At 46.0% G+C, this 25,223-nt stretch overlaps 1 protein-coding gene across 3 annotated transcripts; it reads left to right on the top strand.

Annotated features, from left to right (window-relative positions):
* Window positions 1–138: 138 nt before the first annotated feature.
* On the top strand, window positions 139–25,223 carry LOC148028049 (RNA-binding protein). 3 transcript variants are annotated; one of them, XM_087689743.1, is made up of 5 exons: window positions 139–315; window positions 413–506; window positions 585–816; window positions 1,298–1,414; window positions 24,396–25,223. In XM_087689743.1, the coding sequence occupies exons 1-5, from the start codon at window positions 263–265 to the stop codon at window positions 24,518–24,520; spliced, it is 621 nt and encodes a 206-aa protein (XP_087545869.1). In that variant the 5' UTR covers window positions 139–262; the 3' UTR covers window positions 24,521–25,223. The 3 variants fall into 3 exon arrangements, with proteins under 3 accessions (XP_087545869.1, XP_087545870.1, XP_087545871.1); XM_087689744.1 differs by having other exon boundaries at window positions 1,301–1,414; XM_087689745.1 differs by lacking the exon at window positions 1,298–1,414.

Genomic DNA, 25,223 nt, shown 5'->3' on the forward strand with positions numbered 1-25,223 from the left:
TCCCCTCCTTAAAGACCCCCTCTTACCGTAGACATGAGGGGAGGTGGGGACTGCCACGTGGCACCCGCCCCCCACCTCTCGTTAAGCGGCAGATGAAATACTCGTATCCCATGTCCTAATCCTACATCGTGGAAATTTAGAACGTTTTGGCGGGAAGAAGTGAAACACAGACAGACAGAGACACAGAGAGAAAGAGAGAGAGAGAGAGAGTCTGAGAGAGCGGTGTGCGTGCAGCTGCCAGCCAGTCATAATAGCAGGCAAAATGCGGCAGTGCGGGCAGAGGTCGATCGTTTCGCTCTTCTCCTCTGATCACAGGTTCTATCTCTCTCTCTCTCTCTCTGTGCCTCTTCCTCTTCCTTCAATCACATCGTGTTTTTAATTTGTACCTAATTCAACTTCCTAACTGAACCAGAACAAGCAACAAGGTCTCTCAGGCATCACTCGTGGACTTTCTCAGTAGGAAGAAGCTGGTCTCCTCCGCTACCGATAAGCATCCCATTACATCTGTGCGTGCTCCCCTTGCTCTTCTCTCCACCTTCTTGATGATTCCCTTTAACTCCGTCCTTCTGATAGATTGACATCAGGCAGCAAGCGAGGCCGGAGATCGTCTTAAAAGAGGTATAAAAGAGAAAGACGATCGTGATGCTGATGAAGAAATCGCAAATAGCTCCATCGAATCAGCAGTAGCAGTCAATGTAAGTGTGCGTGATAGCTTGGTTAGTCAGAGACTATCAAAGCTAAAGTCCTATTCCTCTTCTGAGGAGGAGCGGAACAGAAAGAAGATTACAAAAGTACGCAGGCACAGGCTCACCCAAGGTATACCCATACGTTTGGCTACACATCAAACATTCTTGTTTGCTCATTTCCTCTAAAATTTGTCAAAAGAGCTGTCATTTTTTATTTCTTCATGAAACTGAATTGAGCAAGGGGGGATCATGCTTCCCCATTCCTGGTAATCTTTTCATGCAAACCTTCACAATATGTTTTACACATTTTCCCATGTGGGAGAAGAGTTTCTTTTCCCTTGTTATTTCATGTAATGTTCAACATCACAGGCTTCTGCTTGCGAGGCACCACATACCTAGCTCAGTGTGCTAAGTGGCAGGGGTTTGGCAGCCCCCATCCTGAGCTGACAACCCCCTACCCCAGTTACTAGCTAGGTATCCAATTCCTCCCTCAGAGAAGCTCATGATGTTGTAATTTGCAATAATTATTGTGGGAATTGATCTAAAACTTCTTGTGCTCCCATTCCTGGATTTTTTTTATTCATGTGGATCTACCTACCATTTTCTTGCAGAAGGTCGCGATCTCAAGAGGTCCAGGCATCTGCTTGTCCTTGGAGATGATCCCAGTACCCGGCCACATGTTGGGATGGCATCCTTCCATCATAAAACCCAAGTCATTTATAACCACTGTGAGTGAACAATGCATGCCCCTGTTTTCAGATGCAGGAAAGAAGATTTGCAGTGCATCTTGTGCACAGTGATCTTTTACTTTGTTAATAGCAATTATTGGGGCAAACCTAATGGTGTACAGAAACTTAGGGGTTGGCAGTCAAGTTGTAGAAATGATATTGGTAGAAGTTGATTGGCTGAGTTGGATTACTGTTAGATGGACCAGCTGAGAGTCATCCCAATTGGACCAGCCTAGGATCACTCCAAGTCTTGCATGCATCCATTGCATTAGGTTGATAAGTGCCAACCAGACAGCATAGTGGACCAAAATAAGACTTAATTGACTCCTAGCCTCTAGTAGCATTCTAGATGATGTTCTTTTGTCGATTTGATAAAAAGAACTCGTGTTTCCTACTAGTCTACCGGTTGTGAGATGCGATCATCTTTGTCATACACATTGCATCATTTGTGAGCCCATATGCATAGGAAACTAAGATGGTTTCACTGTAAGCTATCTGTGTTGGATACATTAGTTGCAGCTTGATTGGAAAATTATCTAAGTTGGCAGCCTTTTGGAAGTACATTGATTGAGGAAGAGCATTGGTTTAGGCATATTCAAATGTACTTGATGTGCCATGCCAGTTATATATAGATGCAAATGCATTTGATGTTTCATGTGAATGTTCTGTCCATCAAAGCATACATTAACATGCAACTTGCAAAGGTGTTTGGCCTACCACTGTCTTGTTAGGATCTCAAAAGTGCAACTTTATTGCCATTGTTACCCTAGCGTCAAGGAGCTCATGAAATTGTTGGTCGGTAACTTTGAGGTCATGTCTTCTCCATATATAAGTTAAGCAAGGCAATGTATGTGTTTTTGCAAGATGGTTGCACAATTCTTACAGTAGGAACCATAGTTACACTTCGTGATGCTTTTGGTTTTGTTTTTCATCCATCTCTTGAGATAGTTTCACCATGGTTATCAAGGTTAGGTTTCTACTTTTTTACTTGTATTCAAGGATCTGCTATGCTTAGTCACAAATCAATTTGAAAGTGTTTTGCTTCTCTTTGAGCTAGATTTAAACCAAAGGCTATCTAACCAGAAGTGCATTTTCATTGCATGTACTGATTAGCCCATCCTTGCCCTAGTTTAGGTTAGTTTACCTTGATATTGCCTAGCCTTCTTCTAGCTGAATTTAGCGGTGCTCATTAGTCATAACTTTATTTGTTAATGAAAGATGTTAAGTTGATGAATTTGACCTTGACAAGAAGGATTTCATTGAGGCTCATTATGAAGACAACAGGGCTGAACATAAGCACGAAGAGCACAAACTTGAGAAAAAAAAACTGAATTCTGCTATGGAAATGAATAAGAATGGAAGGCTAAGTACAACGTGCTTTGCCCTACGAGGTAAGAAATACAATGGATGTGGGATTGGTGCCAATTTCAAGAGGTGTGCCAACTTGAGGCTCTAAGAAAAGGGTGGAGTACATGGGTTACGTACGCTCACTGAGGTAGGTGGTCTTGGTTGTGCAAGGGCTGAAAGTTGGGTTATAGATGCTGCACACAGCAAGAACAAGTGCTACGGCACTCGAACAGATCCTAGATGTGTGACGGCAGCCAAAACTCGATGCCGATGCCGGACAGCAATGTAGTATCAGGAGGTTGAAGATGCAGCAGTCTAGCCCTCGGGGGTGACTGATGATTTGGCAGGTGGAAAACTTGCATTTCAAGCAATTGACATTAGTGTGCAGCTCCTAAGCAACAAGATTCAATATGGAGTAGGTGTGGGGGCAATAGTGGGTTGTGCTGATGGACAGTTGTGCTCGATGATGAAGAGGACAATGGAGCCCATCAGTACCATTCGTGAAGTAGATAAATACTCCATACATACAATACAAGGGGTTTCACGGCCAATAGGGTTTTTGACTAGTCAAGCATCCAAATTACAAAACACAATACTATATAAGATCGGTGTTGGGACACGCAATGTAGTGGGCTTCCGCATGGGTAATGCCTCTATTTGGGGGGTTTTCACTTATTCGCCCACATGTAAGAATGCAAAGGAGATGGTCTATACACAAAGGGAGAAAAGTTCATGTTGAACACAAAGAACAACCACCTTCTATACATACTAGTAACTAAGTGGAAAAGCACCTTCTCTCTCAACTTGATCTTGAAGGTGAGAAAGAAGCAAGCTCCTCCTCTCGGCAGCATTTTTGTCACTAAATTGATTGCTTATTACACATTTTTTATTTAATAAGTTTATATCAATAAATTAATGACTCATTTTTTTAAAAGTGTTGATGATGATTTAGCATGGTCATGAGACCATTTAGAAACCGGTATTCTTAGTGCATCACTTAATGGGGTGATCAAAGCACTGTGATGGGGATATCTGGTACAGGCATTACAAGTTATGAAGGGGGAAAGAAGTGTTTGCCAAGTGTAAGAGTGTACATAAGAACCTAAGAGTTACACATAAATGTGTCAGAGATCATAGCCTGTTTTCAGGCAGCAGCTGCACAGTCCAGCTGCACAGTCGGACTGCCACGTGGCAGTCCGACTGCCTGCAGCTGATTTTTATCAGGCTGCGCCATTTTTTGGCGCCCTATTCCAGGCAGATTTTCGCCTATTTTTTGCTGACGTTTTCAGCAGTCTGGCGATCATTCTCTGTTGCAGATTACAGACCGGTGCCGTGCAGATCTCTGTCTCTGTTCGCAGATTTCAGACAGCAGACAGTGCAGACTGCAGCAGACTTCGAGGTGGACAGCAGGTCGCATCGTCGAGGTGGAGACACGCAGTCCAGCGCACTGCGCCCGTGTATATCTTTGTATTCAGCATTCTTTATACAGCAGATCTTCAGTGTACACTGTCTCTTTCTCTCCCTTCTCTCTCTGCGTTCTCTCTCTCTCAGTCCTACGCTTCCGCACCGTTGCACTCTGACATGGTATCAGAGCAGTGTTTGAGGGCTTACTGAGTGCAGAATCAACCTGAAGAGGAGTTTCCATCGCGACACAAATTTGCGTTTTTTGCGTTTAAGGGCAGACAGGAAGGCTGCGCCTTGGAACAAGGCTGAAACGAGTGTGGGCGCACAGGATTTGCTGCTGTTTACTGCTGTTTGACGCAGAGAAAGTTTGAGTTTTCAACCTAAAAGTGCAGGTTTTGCTTTTTCATCGCCTTCGGCGGGTGAAGGAGCTTCGGGACGCTGAAGAGCCTTAGCAGGCTGAGTTTACCCAGTCAGAGGGGACTGCTTTTGCGTTTGAGAAGGCATTGCAAGTGAAGATGTCTACAGAGATGGACTTGGAGTTCCAGGCGATTATGGACCGGAAGGTGCCTGTCCTATCGGCTCTTCCTACAGATCAGAAGCTCGACGGCGACAACTACCGCATTTGGCGCGTTATGATGTTGGCCATACTGGAGTCCTATGATTTGGCGGAGTTGGTACATGAAGATATTGACCGGCCTTCGGTAAGAGATGAGTCCAAACTCTCTTCCGATGCTCGTGCGGAGTTGGCCAGGGCTCAGTCTCATTGGGACAAATTGAATGCCAGGATTCGATCCTTTCTCTTTCTATCATGCACTACAGCCGTGATCGCTCACATCGAGCACCTGACGGTGTCTCGTGAGATATGGCTGGAGCTTGATCAAATGTACAATCGGATGACCCTGATGAAGAGGGTTTCTTTGGAGGTACAGATGCGGATCTTGTCCGTCAATAAGTCTTCTTCGCTAAGGGAACACATTAACAAGCTAAGGCAGCTACAAATGCAGGTTCAGAATGCGGGGAAGCCGATCTCCTCCGAAGACATGGCGATCACACTATTGTCCCAGTTGCCGCCACGATTCGGTACATTTTACTCTGCCCTTATTGCTTCGGGGCGAGAGTCTACTCTTCTGTGGGAGGAGTTGGTTCCTATGGTCTTGGACCAAGAGGAACAGTTAAAGGGACAGAATGCTTCCAAGACGGAGGCGTTGACAGGTCAAGCCTCTCAGAAGAAGGGCAGGACCAAAAGAAGAAGAAGGGGGATAACAAGTCCAAGAAGGACAAGGAATTGGACAAGGACAAAGACTCCACATGCCATATTTGTGGAAAGACTGGCCATTGGAAGAAGGATTGCCCTGACAAAGACTCGAAGGACACCAAGAAGAAGAAAACCAAGGATTCTGGAGCGGTGGCTGCACCCTCATCAGCTGCATTTCTACATCTAGTTGTCATTGAGGACGCTTCCCCGAATGCTTTTGATGCTGCGATGGCGGCTTCCCAATCTCGAGAGTGGATTATTGATAGTGGTGCCTCACGGCACATGACTCCTTCATCAGATGGTGTTGCCCAGCTGCGACCTTCGCGTGGGCAGGTTCTCATTGGAGACAGCTCTTCTGTTTCTATTGCAGGTCGGGGTAAGATGCAGCTTATTCCGGATGGACGAGGTGGCACCCATACTTCAGAGGTTTTGCATGTACCAGGATTGGGGTCCCATCTCCTTTCAATCCATAAGATTTGCTCCCTTGGTTTTCTGGTGGAGTTTGACAGTTCTACAGTGCGAGTCCTTGATCGTGAATCGAGGAAGGTTCTATCATGTGGATATGAGGAGAACGGCATTTACAAACTGAAGTCTTCCACTGCCCTCTCTACTCTTCTTCTTACCTCACAGTCACAGTCTGAATTATGGCATGCTAGGTTTGGTCACCTGAACTATGACTATCTTCGGAAGGCGTCACGGGGACAGCTTGTTCGAGGGTTGCCGGATATAGTGGTGAGCCAGCAGCCATGTGTCTCCTGCATAAGGGGGAAGCAGCATAGGGATGTCATTCCCCACACCGCTTCGGGGCGGTCTACTTCGCCGATGGAGTTAGTATCTACAGATGTATGTGGCCCTATGAGGACTGAGTCCCTGCGTGGGAGCTCGTACTTCATGCTGATCGTGGATGACTATAGCAGGATGACATGGGCCTACTTTTTGGCACTAAAATCAGAAGCTTTCTCGCACTTCAAGGATTGGCTTCTCTTCGAGGAGAACCGATCAGGCCGGAAGTTGAAGACCTTGCGATCCGACAAGGGAGGTGAATTTGTCTCTAATGAATTTGCTCGGTTTTGTGCAGATAGAGGAATTCACCAAGAGTTTGCCAATACGAATACTCCACAAGAAAATGGTATTCTCGAACGGAAGAACCGCAGTGTGGTCGAGATGGCACGCACCATGATGGAGCACCGACAGACCCCCCAGGTTCTGTGGGCCGAGGCTGTGGCTACTGCAGTCCACATTCTTAATCGATCTCGTACTTCGGCCGTGGAAGGGATGACTCCATTTGAGGCGTATTTTGGGTTGAAGCCAGATGTTTCTTACTTTTGGGTCTTTGGGTGTGATGCTTATGTTCACATTCCCAAAGCTCACCGTGACAAATTCGAAGCGGCTTCCCGCAAACAAGTATTTGTTGGCTACAGCTCCCAGTCCCAAGGCTACCGACTCTATGATCCCGTCAAGCGGGATGTATATACTAGCCGTGATGTGCGATTTGTGGAGGTTCCGGCTTCTTCAACGGGTGAGGAGCATCCCGTTCTTGGAGATCCAGGGGAGAGTTTGGCTCCTTCTACACTTCCACTGGAGCCTGTGCCGTTTGATTATGATTCTGTTTCTGATACAGAGTCTACTATTCCACCGGATCCTTCTGAGGAGTTACCACCGGTGGACATTCCAGAGTCTTCTACTGATGGAGAACGACGAGGGGAGGTTCGGCCTCCTCCTCGCTGGGCCCGTGACACACTCCGTGATTCAGGGATCGAGGGGGTTCCTGAGGAGTGGGGACCGTAGGATGGTCCGCGGCGGTCACGGAGGCACCAGGCGCATTCTTCGGAGCTTGTGTGCTCCAATTATTGTTTGATGTCCCGAGTTATGCAGGATCGAGAGCCCACCTCCGTGAAGGAGGCTTTACAGTCCGCTCCATGGAAGAAAGCTATGGAAGCTGAGGTGGAGGCTATTGAGAGGAATGGCACTTGGTCACTTGTGCCACGCCCCCCGAAGAAGAAGGTGATTGGAGTCAAGTGGGTCTTCAAGACCAAATATCTCAGTGATGGTACATTGGATAAGCACAAGGCTCGCCTTGTTGCTAAGGGTTTTGCCCAGCGCCCAGGGATTGACTGTCATGACACCTTTGCCCTTACAGCTCGTATGGCAACCATTAGAGCTGTTCTTGCTTTGGTTGGCCATAGGAGATGGCCTGTTTATCAGCTGGATGTGAAGTCGGCCTTCCTGAATGGTGATTTGAAGGAGGAGATCTACGTTGAGCAGCCTCCTGGCTTTGGTTCTTCAGATGGGAAAGTCTATAGGTTGAAGAAGGCCCTCTATGGTCTCAAGCAGGCCCCGCGAGCTTGGAACGAGAAGATTGATTCGTTCCTCTAGACTCAGTTGGGATATCGGCGCTCCAAGGCCGATCCGCAGTTGTATGTTCACACTTCCGAGGATGGTTGTTTGCTGTTTGTATTATATGTTGATGATTTGATTGTCACAGGTAATGATGCACAACAAAACCCTTAGCAACAAGGCGAGCCTTGTGCTTATCCAAAGTACCATCACTGAGATATTTGGTCTTGAAGACCCACTTGACTCCAATCACCTTCTTCTTCGGGGGGCGTGGCACAAGTGACCAAGTGCCATTCCTCTCAATAGCCTCCAACTCAGCTTCCATAGCTTTCTTCCATGGAGCGGACTGTAAAGCCTCCTTCACGGAGGTGGGCTCTCGATCCTGCATAACTCGGGACATCAAACAATAATTGGAGCACACAAGCTCCGAAGAATGCGCCTGGTGCCTCCGTGACCGCCGCGGACCATCCTGCGGTCCCCACTCCTCAAGAACCCCCTCGATCCCTGAATCACGGAGTGTGTCACGGGCCCAGCGAGGAGGAGGCCGAACCTCCCCTCGTCGTTCTCCATCAGTAGAAGACTCTGGAATGTCCACCGGTGGTAACTCCTCAGAAGGATCCGGTGGAACAGTAGACTCTGTATCAGAAACAGAATCATAATCAAACGGCACAGGCTCCAGTGGAAGTGTAGAAGGAGCCAAACTCTCCCCTGGATCTCCAAGAACGGGATGCTCCTCACCCGTTGAAGAAGCCGGAACCTCCACAAACCGCACATCACGGCTAGTATATACATCCCGCTTGACGGGATCATAGAGTCGGTAGCCTTGGGACTGGGAGCTGTAGCCAACAAATACCTGTTTGCGGGAAGCCGCTTCGAATTTGTCACGGTGAGCTTTGGGAATGTGAACATAGGCATCACACCCAAAGACCCGAAAGTAAGAAACATTTGGCTTCGACCCAAAATACGCCTCAAATGGAGTCATTTCTTCCACGGCCGAAGTAGGAGATCGATTAAGAATGTGGACTGCAGTAGTCACAGCCTCGGCCCACAGAACCTGGGGGGTCTGTCGGTGCTCCATCATGGTGCGTGCCATCTCGATCACACTGCGGTTCTTCCGTTCGAGAATACCATTTTTTTGTGGAGTATTCGTATTGGCAAACTCTTGGTGAATTCCTCTATCTGCACAAAACCGAGCAAATTCATTAGAGACAAATTCACCTCCCTTGTCGGATCGCAAGGTCTTCAACTTCCGGCCTGATCGGTTCTCCTCAAAGAGAAGCCAATCCTTGAAGTGCGAGAAAGCTTTTGATTTTAGTGCCAAAAAGTAGGCCCATGTCATCCTGCTATAGTCATCCACGATCAGCATGAAGTACGAGCTCCCAAGGAGGGACTCAGTCCTCATAGGGCCACATAGATCCGTAGATACTAACTCCATCGGTGAAGTAGACCGCCGCGAAGCGGTGTGGGGAATGGCATCTCTATGCTGTTTCCCCCGTATGCAGGAGACACATGGCTGTTGGCTCACCACTATATCCGGCAACCCTCGAACAAGCTGTCCCCGTGACGCCTTCCGAAGATAGTCATAGTTCAGGTGACCAAACCTAGCATGCCATAATTCAGACTGTGACTGTGAGGTAAGAAGAAGAGTAGAGAGGGCAGTGGAAGACTTCAGTTTGTAAATGCCGTTCTCCTCATATCCACATGATAGAACCTTCCTCGATTCACGATCAAGGACTCGCATTGTAGAACTGTCAAACTCCACCAGAAGACCAAGGGAGCAAATCTTATGGACTGAAAGGAGATGGTACCCCAATCCTGGTACATGCAAAACCTCTGAAGTATGGGTGCCACCTCGTCCATCCGGAATAAGCTGCATCTTACCCCGACCTGCAATAGAAACTGAAGAGCTGTCTCCAATGAGAACCTGCCCACGCGAAGGTCGCAGCTGGGCAACACCATCTGATGAAGGAGTCATGTGCCGTGAGGCACCACTATCAATAATCCACTCTCGAGATTGGGAAGCCGCCATCGCAGCATCAGAAGCATTCGGGGAAGCGTCCTCAATGACAACTAGATGTAGAAATGCAGCTGATGAGGGTGCAGCCACCGCTCCAGAATCCTTGGTTTTGTTCTTCTTGGTGTCCTTCGAGTCTTTGTCAGGGCAATCCTTCTTCCAATGGCCAGTCTTTCCACAAATATGGCATGTGGAGTCTTTGTCCTTGTTCTTCTCCTTGTCCTTCTTGGACTTGTTATCCCCCTTCTTCTTCTTTTGGTCCTTCCCCTTCTTCTGAGAGGCTTGACCTGTCAACGCCTCCGTCTTGGAAGCATTCTGTCCCTTTAACTGTTCCTCTTGGTCCAAGACCATAGGAACCAACTCCTCCCACCGAAGAGTAGACTCTCGCCCCGAAGCAATAAGGGCAGAGTAAAATGTACCGAATCGTGGCGGCAACTGGGACAATAGTGTGATCGCCATGTCTTCGGAGGAGATCGGCTTCCCCGCATTCTGAACCTGCGTCTGTAGCTGCCTTAGCTTGTTAATGTGTTCCCTTAGCGAAGAAGACTTATTGACGGACAAGGTCCGCATCTGTCCGACTGGCTGCAGCTGATTTTTATCAGGCTGCGCCATTTTTTGGCGCCCCATTTCAGGCAGATTTTCGCCTATTTTTTACTGACGTTTTCAGCAGTCTGGCGATCATTCTCTATTGCAGATTACAGACCGGTGCCGTGCAGATCTCTGTCTCTGTTCGCAGATTTCAGACAACAGACAGTGCAGACTATAGCAGACTTCGAGGTGGACAGCAGGTCGCATCGTCGAGGTGGAGACACGCAGTCCAGCGCACTGCGCCCGTGTATATCTTTGTATTCAGCATTCTTTATACAGCAGATCTTCAGTGTACACTGTCTCTTTCTCTCCCTTCTCTCTCTGCGTTCTCTCTCTCTCAGTCCTACGCTTCCACACCGCTGCACTCTGACATGGTATCAGAGCAGTGTTTGAGGGCTGACTGAGCGCAGAATCAACCTGAAGAGGAGTTTCCATCGCGACACAAATTTGCGTTTTTTTGCGTTTAAGGGCAGACAGGAGGGCTGCGCCTTGGAACAAGGCTGAAACGAGTGTGGGCGCACAGGAAAGGAGTACAGGTGGTGGATTTGCTGCTGTTTACTGCTGTTTGACGCGGAGAAAGTTTGAGTTTTCAACCTAAAAGTGCAGGTTTTGCTTTTTCATCGCCTCCGGCGGGTGAAGGAGCTTCGGGACGCTGAAGAGCCTTAGCAGGCTGAGTTTACCCAGTCAGAGGGGGCTGCTTTTGCGTTTGAGAAGGCATTGCAGGTGAAGATGTCTACAGAGATGGACTTGGAGTTCCAGGCGATTATGGACCGGAAGGTGCCTGTCCTACCGGCTCTTCCTACAGATCAGAAGCTCGACGGCGACAACTACCGGATTTGGCGCGTTATGATGTTGGCCATACTGGAGTCCTATGATTTGGCGGAGTTGGTTCAGGAAGATATTGACCGGCCTTCGGTAAGAGATGAGTCCAAACTCTCTTCCGATGCTCGTGCGGAGTTGGCCAGGGCCCAGTCTCATTGGGACAAACTGAATGCCAGGATTCGATCCTTTCTCTTTCTATCATGAACTACAGCCGTGATCGCTCACATCGAGCACTTGACGGTGGCTCGTGAGATATGGCTGGAGCTTGATCAAATGTACAATCGGATGACCCTGATGAAGAGGGTTTCTTTGGAGGTACAGATGCGGACCTTGTCCGTCAATAAGTCTTCTTCGCTAAGGGAACACATTAACAAGCTAAGGCAGCTACAGATGCAGGTTCAGAATGCGGGGAAGCCGATCTCCTCCGAAGACATGGCGATTACACTTTTGTCCCAGTTGCCGCCACGATTCGGTACGTTCTACTCTGCCCTTATTGCTTCGGGGCGAGAGTCTACTCTTCGGTGGGAGGAGTTGGTTCCTATGGTCTTGGACCAAGAGGAACAGTTAAAGGGACAGAATGCTTCCAAGACGGAGGCGTTGACAGGTCAAGCCTCTCAGAAGAAGGGGAAGGACCAAAAGAAGAAGAAGGGGGATAACAAGTCCAAGAAGGACAAGGAGAAGAACAAGGACAAAGACTCCACATGCCATATTTGTGGAAAGACTGGCCATTGGAAGAAGGATTGCCCTGACAAAGACTCGAAGGACACCAAGAAGAAGGAAACCAAGGATTCTGGAACGGTGGCTGCACCCTCATCAGCTGCATTTCTACATCTAGTTGTCATTGAGGACGCTTCACCGAGTGCTTCTGATGCTGCGATGGCGGCTTCCCAATCTCGAGAGTGGATTATTGATAGTGGTGCCTCACGGCACATGACTCCTTCATCAGATGGTGTTGCCCAGCTGCGACCTTCGCGTGGGCAGGTTCTCATTGGAGACAGCTCTTCTGTTTCTATTGCAGGTCGGGGTAAGATGCAGCTTATTCCGGATGGACGAGGTGGCACCCATACTTCAGAGGTTTTGCATGTACCAGGATTGGGGTACCATCTCCTTTCAGTCCATAAGATTTGCTCCCTTGGTCTTTTGGTGGAGTTTGACAGTTCTACAGTGCGAGTCCTTGATCGTGAATCAAGGAAGGTTCTATCATCGGGATATGAGAAGAACGGCATTTACAAACTGAAGTCTTCCACTGCCCTCTCTACTCTTCTTCTTACCTCACAGTCACAGTCTGAATTATGGCATGCTCGGTTTGGTCACCTGAACTATGACTATCTTCGGAAGGCGTCACGGGGACAGCTTGTTCGAGGGTTGCCGGATATAGTGGTGAGCCAGCAGCCATGTGTCTCCTGCATACGGGGGAAGCAGCATAGAGATGCCATTCCCCACAGCGCTTCGCGGCGGTCTACTTCACCGATGGAGTTAGTATCTACGGATCTATGTGGCCCTATGAGGAATGAGTCCCTGCGTGGGAGCTGGTACTTCATGCTGATCGTGGATGACTATAGCAGGATGACATGGGTCTACTTTTTGGCACTAAAATCAGAAGCTTTCTCGCACTTCAAGGATTGGCTTCTCTTTGAGGAGAACCGATCAGGCCGGAAGTTGAAGACCTTGCGATCCGACAAGGGAGGTGAATTTGTCTCTAATGAATTTGCTCGGTTTTGTGCAGATAGAGGAATTCACCAGGAGTTTGCCAATACTAATACTCCTCAAGAAAATGGTATTCTAGAACGGAAGAACCGCAGTGTGATCGAGATGGCGCGCACCATGATGGAGCACCGACAGACCCCTCAGGTTCTGTGGGCCGAGGCTGTGGCTACTGCAGTCCACATCCTTAATCGATCTCGTACTTCGGCCGTGGAAGGGATGACTCCATTTGAGGCGTATTTTGGGTCGAAGCCAGATGTTTCTTACTTTCGGGTCTTTGGGTGTGATGCCTATGTTCACATTCCCAAAGCTCACCGTGACAAATTCGAAGCGGCTTCCCGCAAACAGGTATTTGTTGGCTACAGCTCCCAGTCCCAAGGCTACCGACTGTATGATCCCGTCAAGCGGGATGTATATACTAGCCGTGATGTGCGGTTTGTGGAGGTTCCGGCTTCTTCAACGGGTGAGGAGCATCCCGTTCTTGGAGATCCAGGGTAGAGTTTGGCTCCTTCTACAGTTCCACTGGAGCCTGTGCCGTTTGATTATGATTCTGTTTCTGACACAGAGTCTACTGTTCCACCGGATCCTTCTGAGGAGTTACCACCGGTGGACATTCCAGAGTCTTCTACTGATGGAGAACGACGAGGGGAGGTTCGGCCTCCTCCTCGCTGGGCCCGTGACACACTCCGTGATTCAGGGATCGAGGGGGTTCCTGAGGAGTGGGGACCGCAGGATGGTCCGCGGCGTTCACGGAGGCACCAGGCGCATTCTTCGGAGCTTGTGTGCTCCAATTATGGTTTGATGTTCCGAGTTATGCAGGATCGAGAGCCCACCTCCGTGAAGGAGGCTTTACAGTCCGCTCCATGGAAGAAAGCTATGGACGCTGAGTTGGAGGCTATTGAGAGGAATGGCACTTGGTCACTTGTGCCACGCCCCCCGAAGAAGAAGGTGATTGGAGTCAAGTGGGTCTTCAAGACCAAATATCTCAGTGATGGTACTTTGGATAAGCACAAGGCTCGCCTTGTTGCTAAGGGTTTTGCCCAGCGCCCAGGGATTGACTGTCATGACACCTTTGCCCCTACAGCTCGTATGGCAACCATTAGAGCTGTTCTTGCTTTGGCTGGCGATAGGAGATGGCCTGTTTATCAGCTGGATGTGAAGTCGGCCTTCCTGAATGGTGATTTGACACCATGTCAGAGTGCAGCGGTGCGGAAGCGTAGGATTGAGAGAGAGAGAATGCAGAGAGAGAAGGGAGAGAAAGAGACAGGTTACACTGAAGATCTGCTGTATAAAGAATGCTGAATACAAAGATATACACGGGCGCAGTGCCCTGGACTACGTGTCTCCACCTCGACGATGCGACCTGCTGTCCACCTCGAAGTCTGCTGCAGTCTGCACTGTCTGCTGTCTGAAATCTGCGAACAGAGACAGAGATCTGCACGGCACCGGTCTGTAATCTGCAACAGAGAATGATCGCCAGACTGCTGAAAACGTCAGCAAAAAATAGGCGAAAATCTGCCTGGAATGGGGCGCCAAAAAATGGCGCAGCCAGATAAATATCGGCTGCAGGCAGTCGGACTGCCACGTGGCAGTCCGACTGCACAGTCCGACTGTGCAGCTGGACTGTGCAGCTGCTGCCTGCAGCTGCTGCCTGAAAACAGGCTATGATCTCTGACACCCCCTCTCAGAGCCTGGACAGGGCAGAAGCCTGAGGGATCTGGAATGTTGCCGAAGTAGAGCCTGCGGAAGCGCCTTCGTAAACAAATCCGCAAGATTATCCTCCGTCTTGCAATACTCCACAGTGATGGTCTCATCCAGAAGCTTTTCTCGGATGAAGTGGTACTGGATCTCAATGTACTTCGTTCGGGCATGAAAAACAGGGTTCCTTGCCAAGGCAATGCAACTCTCATTGTCACATCGCAGCAATGTAGGACGAGTCTGGGGGCACCCAAGCTCCTCCAACAGTCTCCGAAGCCACACAACCTCGCATGTGGTGGAAGATGCGGCCCGATACTCCTCCTCAGTAGACGAAAGGGCTACCGTGGGCTGCTTCTTGCTACTCCAAGAAATAACACCTGCACCCAAAGTAAAACAGTAACCTGTTATAGACCGCCTGTGGTCCACGTCACCGGCCCAATCCGAGTCGCTCCAACCTGCAAGTACAAGATCTGACCCATCTGTCCCTGCGGGGTAATGAATCCCCAAATCAGACGTCCCCCTCAGATACCGAAGTATCCTCTGAGCAGCCTGCCAATGCACCGTCTTAGGTTCACTCATGAACCCTGCCAAGAGCCCAACAGCAAAACATAGATCAACCCTGGTGTTGAGAAGCCAAATCAAAGACCCTATCAACTGTCGATAGCGGGAAGCATCCGCCAAAGGAGAAGCTGAGTGGGAAGTGGCCTTCCAGTTCGGATCCATAGGAGTAGAGAGGGCCCGACAATCTTCCATCTCAAAAGACACCAAGAGCTCCTGAACATATCTCTGTTGGGAGAGAAAGATCCCCCTCTGAGACTGAAAAATCTCATGTCCTAAAAAGAAATGGAGTAGCCCCAAATCCGTCATCTCGAACGTCCGATGTAAAGCTGACTTTGTCTCTTGGACCTGCTGTGCATCATTATTTGTGACAATCAAATCATCAACATATAATACAAACAGCACACAACCATCCTCGGAAGTGTGAACATACAGCTGCGGATCGGCCTTGGAGCGCCGATATCCCAACTGAGTCTGGAGGAACGAATCAATCTTCTCGTTCCAAGCTCGCGGGGCCTGCTTGAGACCATACAGGGCCTTCTTCAACCTGTAGACTTTCCCATCTGAAGAACCAAAGCCAGGAGGCTGCTCTCCAAGAACGGGATGCTCCTCACCCGTTGAAGAAGCCGGAACCTCCACAAACCGCACATCACGGCTAGTATATACATCCCGCTTGACGGGATCATGCAGTCGTTAGCCTTGGGACTGGGAGCTGTAGCCAACAAATACCTGTTTGCGGGAAGCCGCTTCGAATTTGTCACGGTGAGCTTTGGGAATGTGAACATAGGCATCACACCCAAAGACCCGAAAGTAAGAAACATCTGGCTTCGACCCAAAATACGCCTCAAATGGAGTCATCCCTTCCACGGCCGAAGTAGGAGATCGATTAAGGATATGAACTGCAGTAGCCACAGTCTCGGCCCACAGAACCTGGGGGGTCTGTCGCTGCTCCATCATGGTGCGCGCCATCTCGATCACACTGCGGTTCTTCCGTTCGAGAATACCATTTTCTTGTGGAGTATTCGTATTGGCAAACTCCTGGTGAATTCCTCTATCTGCACAAAATCGAGCAAATTCATTAGAGACAAATTCACCTCCCTTGTCGGATCGCAAGGTCTTCAACTTCCGGCCTGATCGGTTCTCCTCAAAGAGAAACCAATCCTTGAAGTGCGAGAAAGCTTCCGATTTTAGTGCCAAAAAATAGGCCCATGTCATCCTGCTATAGTCATCCACGATCAGCATGAAGTACGAGCTCCCAAGCAGGGACTCATTCCTCATAGGGCCACATAGATCCGTAGATACTAACTCCATCGGTGAAGTAGACCGCCGCGAAGCGGTGTGGGGAATGGCATCTCTATGCTGCTTCCCCCGTATGCAGGAGACACATGGCTGCTGGCTCACCACTATATCCGGCAACCCTCGAACAAGCTGTCCCCGTGACGCCTTCCGAAGATAGTCATAGTTCAGGTGACCAAACCGAGCATGCCATAATTCAGACTGTGACTGTGAGGTAAGAAGAAGAGTAGAGAGGGCAGTGGAAGACTTCAGTTTGTAAATGCCGTTCTCCTCATATCCAGATGATAGAACCTTCCTTGATTCACGATCCCTGGAACGAGAAGATTGATTCGTTCCTCCAGACTCAGTTGGGATATCGGCGCTCCAAGGCCGATCCGCAGCTGTATGTTCATACTTCCGAGGATGGTTGTGTGCTGTTTGTATTATATGTTGATGATTTGATTGTCACAGGTAATGATGCACAGCAGGTCCAAGAGACAAAGTCAGCTTTACATCGGACGTTCGAGATGACGGATTTGGGGCTACTCCATTTCTTTTTAGGACATGAGATTTTTCAGTCTCAGAGGGGGATCTTTCTCTCCCAACAGAGATATGTTCAGGAGCTCTTGGTGTCTTTTGAGATGGAAGATTGTCGGGCCCTCTCTACTCCTATGGATCCGAACTGGAAGGCCACTTCCCACTCAGCTTCTCCTTTGGCGGATGCTTCCCGCTATCGACAGTTGATAGGGTCTTTGATTTGGCTTCTCAACACCAGGGTTGATCTATGTTTTGCTGTTGGGCTCTTGGCAGGGTTCATGAGTGAACCTAAGACGGTGCATTGGCAGGCTGCTCAGAGGATACTTCGGTATCTGAGGGGGACGTCTGATTTGGGGATTCATTACCCCGCAGGGACAGATGGGTCAGATCTTGTACTTGCAGGTTGGAGCGACTCGGATTGGGCCGGTGACGTGGACCACAGGCGGTCTACAACAGGTTACTGCTTTACTTTGGGTGCAGGTGTTATTTCTTGGAGTAGCAAGAAGCAGCCCACGGTAGCCCTTTCGTCTACTGAGGCGGAGTATCGGGCCGCGTCTTCCACCACATGCGAGGTTGTGTGGCTTCGGAGATTGTTGGAGGAGCTTGGGTGCCCCCAGACTCGTCCTACATTGCTGTGATGTGACAATGAGAGTTGCATTGCCTTGGCAAGGAACCCTGTTTTTCATGCCCGGACGAAGCACATTGAGATCCAGTACCACTTCATCCGAGAAAAGCTTTTGGATGAGACCATCACTGTGGAGTATTGCAAGACGGAGGATAATCTTGCGGATTTGTTTACGAAGGCGCTTCCTCAGGCTCTACTTCGGCAACATTCCAGATCCCTCAGGCTTCTGCCCTGTCCAGGCTCTGAGAGGGGGTGTTAGAGATCATAGCCTGTTTTCAGGCAGCAGCTGCACAGTCCAGCTGCACAGTCGGACTGTGCAGTCGGACTGCCACGTGGCAGTCCGACTGCCTGTAGCTGATTTTTATCAGGCTGCGCCATTTTTTGGCGCCCCATTCCAGGCAGATTTTCGCCTATTTATTGCTGACGTTTTCAGTAGTCTGGCGATCATTCTCTGTTGCAGATTACAGACCGGTGCCGTGCAGATCTCTGTCTCTGTTCGCAGATTTCAGACAGCAGACAGTGCAGACTGCAGCAGACTTCGAGGTGGACAGCAGGTCGCATCGTCGAGGTGGAGACACGCAGTCCAGCGCACTTCGCCCGTGTATATCTTTGTATTCAGCATTCTTTATACAGCAGATCTTCAGTGTACACTGTCTCTTTCTCTCCCTTCTCTCTTTGCGTTCTCTCTCTCTCAGTCCTACGCTTCCGCACCGCTGCACTCTGACAAAATGAAGATGGATTGAGTTCTAAGAAAAGGAAGTACATTAGCATTGTGTTTATGTATTTATGTGTGCATCTGAGGATGTCTGGAAACGTTTACTTGTGTGTAATGAGCATTGCATTTATTTGGGATCATCTTTTCGCGTCCAAGTCAAGGTTTAAGGTCTTTTCTTTAATTAAGAAATATAAGAGAGATAATTCTCTCACTAAGAAAGACCAGAGATATGATCCTTTGGAAGTGAGGAGAGAAGTGATTTTCTCTCTCTAAGGTTCAAAATGACACAAGCTTTTGTGTGGAATTTAATCTTAAGGTTGAGGCTCAAGGCAATCTAATGAACTCTCCTTATCTATGGCTCAAGATGGTTGCGTGACCACAAGTTAAGAGTATAGTTTAAAAAGCTGTTTTTCTTAAAATCGACATGGTGAATCCATTTTTAAAATATCTCGCGATAGAAAGATGATCTCTAAAAATGGCTTGCGTGGGTTATCAAAAATCATGAGATCTACATCTTTTGTGTTGAACGTTTTTTTATTCAAGCAACACATAGAGAGAGATTTCGATATTGGTGTTGCAGAGTAGGTCTTGGAACAACCACATCTTGCATGAAGATCAATCTTTTCGATCTTGGCACTCAAGTCTCTCTCCAAGAAGAGAAGCTCTTGAAAGCTTATAAAAGAGGAGGCTCTTCTTGGGTGTGAAAGAGGTGAAGGAAGCATCACTTTTCATGCATCCAAGAGGAAAAGAGAAGGTGCAAGTGTTGCAGAAGCTTTGTTGAAATCAAGTGCTGTGGAGCTGTTGAAATCAAGCTCCAAGAGGAGAGTCCTACACATATTGTGTAGGAGAGGAGGCTCAAGAAGGATTAAAAGGTGTCAACTTCCAAGTTGTGTAAGTGTTAGTCGGTTGTATATCGTGTAAGGAACCGTGATCTTGTTTCTAAGATCTATAAGTAAGAATTGGTTTATGTGTAACGGAGGAGCTTGCTCCTTGTCAATAATATAACTCCACAAGGGGGAGGATTGGCCTATCTTCCAATCTCTAGTGTGTTGTCAATCTCTCTCTCTCTCTCTCTCTCTACATTTTTCTTCTCATCTGTTCTCTCTTTGTGCTAGCATAATATTTATCATATATATTTTAAGTATATAAGAAACTTGAGCGTGTATCTCGGATCTTATAACAATTTTGATGTTGAAGGACATGCAAGGCAAGGTGCTTGAGTACTTTATGAAGAATGAAAGATGCATCATAATGGAAGAGACATCATAGTTAGAAATATGTGGAGAGAAATGATCCTCACGTGGTACTAATAGAGAGTGATTTGAACTTGGTCATAATGGAAGAGACATCATAGTTAGAAAGATGTGGAGAGAATGACCCTCGTATGGTACTAATAGAGAATGACTTGAACTTGGTCTTAAGATAGGAATCAACAATTGTCTCTTGCTTCATGTTGGTCCAAGAAAAGGGGGCTCAAGCTGCAAATAAGAGAGAACATGGAGCTACCATGGGAGTGTTGAAAGTTCACGTTTCTTATAATGTAGTTCATAATTGAAATACAAGTTGTTGATCTCCTTTATAACACTTAGATGCATGCTTTCTTTGGTGTTGTAAAGTAAGGAATGAGACATTGCTTGTGGTGTAGGAGAAGCTTTGGATGGTAGGTGTGCTCCAAATGTGGTGGAGTGAAAAAGATCAAGAGTGAGTCAAGTCATTGAAGATCTGGCCTAAATAAAATCCATAATTATTGGCTATTTTTTTGGCTCTTGTAGAACCCAAAAGGCAACTTTAGATAAAAATCCCAAAAGATGAAAATTTAGAACAGCAAAAGGACTTATAAAGTTAAATCATAGCCACAAGGATAGAGGGAATGGGGGCTTGGAATGAGGGAATGTTGCTTTGATGGATAGGAACTGGAAATATTTTCCTATTGTTTGAAACATTCCTTGTCACATTCTTGACAATGTCTCCTACAAGGAACGTTCCAACTTGGAGGACTGTTGGAATGCCACATTCCACATGTTTGTTTTCTCCATCAATTGGTGGGGCACCATCTATCGGCCTTCTTGGGAACTTGTTCACCAGCCTTCTAGTTGTCTCACATACTTACACACACACATGCGCATGCGCATGCGCACACATACATTCTCTCTCTCTCACACACATACACACACAACATTGTGCATATCTCTCTTACAGCCCAAAGTCATAAATGGTTGTTTCTTCTTGATACCTGTTTAGGTGGAACACATGTAGGGATTGTTCGTAGATGTAGCTTGTGATTTTGGCTTGCCATCTTTGAGCATTGTTTTGAGAAATTGGCTTGAGAGTCATGCCACACGTATAGTCTCTACTTGCATTTCGAAGTAAAGGTGGCTATAATTTTAGTAAGTAAGAAGGAAAAAGAGCATATCACACCACTCAAGCTCAACGTACTTGACATTTAAAAGGTCTGGTAGGTCTACGTGTGACCCCACTCTCATATTTCTATGATGTATCTACTATTGGTCTTGTCACTTGGGTCTCGGCTCTTTCATAATATGTATTATGATATATATTTCAGTCTTTGGACATTTATGGCTTGAGTCTTATCTCTTTAGACTTTGAATGTACTTACTTTAGCATTGATTGGTCCATATGATGCATTGTTTATTATTTTTAATGGTAGTATGATGTATAGAATGTGTTTGAATACTCATGAATTGTGGAGAAGTCTTAAATTTACCTTTTTAAAAATGTCCCATTTCCTCTCCATTCCCGGAATGGGAACTCCCCCCTTTTTATTTTGTTTCCGTTCCCATTCCCTATTCCCCATTCCATGTTGCTATGTTACTATTGTGTGTGTGTGTGTGTGTGTGTGTGTGTGTGTATATATATATATATACACACACACATATATATGTATGTATGTATGTATGTATGTATGTATATACATATATGTATATGTATATGTACATATATACATCTATATATGTATATACATATATACATATATGTATATGTACATATACATATATATATATGTACATATACATATATATATATATGTACATATATACATATATGTATATGTATATGTACATATATACATATATGTATATGTATATGTACATATATACATCTATATATGTATATACATATATACATATATGTATATGTACATATACATATATATATATATGTACATATACATATATATATATATATAGAGAGAGAGAGAGAGAGAGAGAGAGAGAGAGAGAGAGAGAGAGAGAATGAAACGCAGAAAATCTGCAGTGAAGAATGCTGTATAAGTATTAAGGATGCAGATATATGCAGGGGTGAAGAGAGTATGTCTGTGTATGTCTCCACCTCGAAGATCTCACACTTCACATATACATATATACATCTATATATGTATATACATATATACATATATGTATATGTACATATACATATATATATATGTACATATACATATATATGTACATATATGTATGTATGTATGTATGTATGTATGTATGTATGTACATATATACATATATGTATATGTATATGTACATATATACATATATGTATATGTATATGTACATATATACATCTATATATGTATATACATATATACATATATGTATATGTACATATACATATATATGTATATGTACATATACATATATATATATATGTACATATACATATATATATATATATATAGAGAGAGAGAGAGAGAGAGAGAGAGAGAGAGAGAGAGAGAGAGAGAGAGAGAATGAAACGCAGAAAATCTGCAGTGAAGAATGCTGTATAAGTATTAAGGATGCAGATATATGCAGGGGTGAAGAGAGTATGTCTGTGTATGTCTCCACCTCGAAGATCTCACACTTCATGAACCTTGAAGGCAATCTCCATGGTCAGTAGCCTGAAAACTTGAGAACACAACTAAGGAAAAGTGTGGAAACTGAGACCAATAAGTAGGCCACAAATAATACATGAAATAATGCATGTCGGCATTAAATGCGACCGACCGTACAGAAACTGTCCGACCTGACACGTGTCAGGGAATGCCAATCTCTAACATTCTATGGTCTACCCATGACTATTACATTTAAGTGCCATTGTGGCGATCATCCTCGGCATCCATTACATTTAAGTGCCATTGTAGCATGGTCATTCTATCCATTACATTTAAGTGCCATAGTGGCAATCATCCTCGGCATCCATCGCCATGTGCCTTTGGTCCATCTTGGAATGCTTGCCCTCGTCTTGTGCATATGGTGTCTCCATTTCGGGGGAGGTGGTGTTGTTTGTGGCTCCTCGTGTCATCATTCTTGTTGCAATGCCATCTCCTTTGTTTCGTTTGGGCTTATTGCTCTTCCATGACAGCTCTAGAGGACTTGGCAATTGTTGTGTTTGTTTTCTCAATAGTCAATGTTGTCGTTATCGTTGCCTAGATACCTTGCATCTCCAACTTGCCACAATATCAAAATGCTGCTCTCTAGGCGGTGGTAATGTTGTAGTTTGCGAACATCATCATCTCAAGTAGGTGTTTTGTATGTCACGTTCCTTGTGCACATGATCGATTTGATTTTTCACCCATTGTTATCAAGCTTCGCTCATTGCTCATCTTCGATATCAGGATGTGATGTATCTTTGGAACTCTCTTTCCGCGGGTCTAAGCCATTGAAGCCTGTATCAAGGCAAATTGTGGCTGCCACTTAAACATGCATCGCCTCTCGTTGCTTGTGGTTGCTCAAGTATCGGTTGTGCCGTCTACCAACTAGCAATTATGTCTACCTTGTTGGTTATGCTGTCTACCATGTTGATGAAGCGGTTTGATGCCGGTGATGTTGTCTATCATGTTGGCGAAGTTGTTTTTGATGCCAGCGATGTTGTTTTAGAGCCTAGCAAAGTGTTTAGAGCAAGTGATGGCAGTTGCAAGGCAAATGATGGTTCTTACTGCAGGCAATACTGTACCAGGTTAGGCAATGCAGTTTTGGAGCTGTTTGAGTAGCTTTGGAGCTGATTTATGATTTCCTGTGAGGTTTTGTGCTTTTTTGGTGTGATTTGTTGCATTTGGGAGAAATCTATTGCGATAGATTTTGTCGTAAAAGCGAGTATTTGGCAAGTTCTTATGCTTGACAAATTGGTCTTCTTTTGCATGTATCAAATCATAGCCATTTTTTCAAATTTGGTGTTCTCAGTCTTGGTTGGTGAGAGCAGACGGAGGCATGTGTTACCGTACTGTATATCTATTAATATTTAGATTGGATTGGCCTATAGAGAGTTTGAGTTTGGAAAGCCAACGATTAGGGCTTCTGGAGCAATAACAGTCGCATTGGCAATTCCATAATGATAAAGAAAAATTACAAAGGGTGCAAGGCTTTGGGGCCATAATATTCAAGCCAATAGACTGAGGTCCTTTAAGATTTTTCTTTGTGATTGTAGGTCTTAAGCTTCCCTTCCCGATGCCACAGTTCACTCTTAACCTTGCCCCACTCCTCTTTTGTAGAAAAGAAAAGACATTGTACCTACAGTCTTCAAACAAAACCCTCATTTCAATATAAAAAGGATTAATACAGGAGACAAAAAACAGAAGGAAATACATTTTCTCTTGTATCAGTAGCCGTCAAGAAATTTCAAGAGGAAAACAAGTAGCCAGGAAAGCCATTTTCTTTCAAAAAGAAAAGGAAGTAGCAATATGAATACTTTAGAGTATCGTAAGAGTGCGTAACCGAAGTATAGAAAGCTCCTGGGAGCTGCATACATCCCCTTGTTTAGTGCGCTCTTAGGACTCACATGCTTCCAGATTGGGTTTCTTGTCGGAGGTATAGTCACAGCAAAAAAACGTTTTAACAAGCTCTTCAATCTTGTGGAAACCACACATTTAGCAAAATCTAAAACTATGTAAAAAACAACAGGGCAACGCTTCAATCTTTGGATTTTTGATATTGCGAGGTTCTTGTGCAGGGAAAGATAAGATCTAACGACAGCATGGATGTCTACTTACTATGATTATCACGGATGCCTACTGACCATGATTATCGTCTGTCACCATAAGTCTACTCGCTCCTGTTATATCTGTATACTATGTTACATGAAGGGCTTGCTCGAATGTGGTTTGTGCAGATAGCGATGGAGCAGGCTTTTGGGATGAGGAAATGGTCGGATTGGATGGACAGTTGGGAGGCGTTGATGAATGGGAAGGTGTTGGATCTATGAGCCTTGGAAACTCTCTCGGGAGCAACCTATGAGTAACCCATCAACGTTTGTGTCGGTTTCTCAGAGATTTGAGCGCCTCACATTTGCAAGCTACATGCCATATGCAAACCTCAAGGTTTCTCATTACCACTCCGTTGTTAAAGGTTTTTGCCCTACCATCAAAACAGAAGCACTCAAACGATTTTGGGTAACGGCCTTCTTGCTCTACCTTCTTGGGAACTAGAGCCGTCTACAAGAATGGTTTGCACCGTTTACTTACATCCCTTAAGTCCTGGTCTCAGTTGTAATCAGATGTTTCAACATGCAAGGAAGCACAATGGGCATTACTTAAAGTTGCCCTACTCATCAACCTCTAGCCGTGAAAATGGTCTTAAGGTAGTGCATACATTGCAAATTCTGTTGCTTAGATGAAACTAAGCAACACAATATGTCTATTAATATCAAATTATGTTGTAAATCATGCATGACCACATGAACATGATTTGGGATCATGCATACGGAGCAAAGAGTGCTTAGCAACATTCTCGAGGAAAGTACATAGGTGGTGTCATGTTTAAAGTACAAGCCCAATTTGTTTTATAGTAATCAAGATTACCGAAATTGCATTCTCAACCATCATATGTACTTTTGTATCCATCCTAATAGCTAGTCCTTGTTGCAAAGGATGGGTAATTGCAAAAATGAGTATCTTTCTACTCATTGTATGGAAAAACACCATGCAACTAGTAAAATAAA

The sequence above is a fragment of the Lygodium microphyllum genome, chromosome 12 (genome assembly GCF_053477565.2).
Source record: "Lygodium microphyllum isolate KBCC chromosome 12, Lygodium_microphyllum_v1.1.10, whole genome shotgun sequence".
Lineage (NCBI taxonomy): Eukaryota > Viridiplantae > Streptophyta > Polypodiopsida > Schizaeales > Lygodiaceae > Lygodium > Lygodium microphyllum.

Excerpts from the sequence above, each read along its gene's own strand:
- LOC148028049 (XM_087689743.1), top strand. The coding sequence starts at position 263 with ATGCGGCAGTGCGGGCAGAGGTCGATCGTTTCGCTCTTCTCCTCTGAT. Across the intron at positions 316-412 it reads CTCTTCTCCTCTGATCACAG|AACAAGCAACAAGGTCTCTC; the intron begins GTTCTATCTCTC and ends TAACTGAACCAG. Across the intron at positions 507-584 it reads ATAAGCATCCCATTACATCT|GCAGCAAGCGAGGCCGGAGA; the intron begins GTGCGTGCTCCC and ends GATTGACATCAG.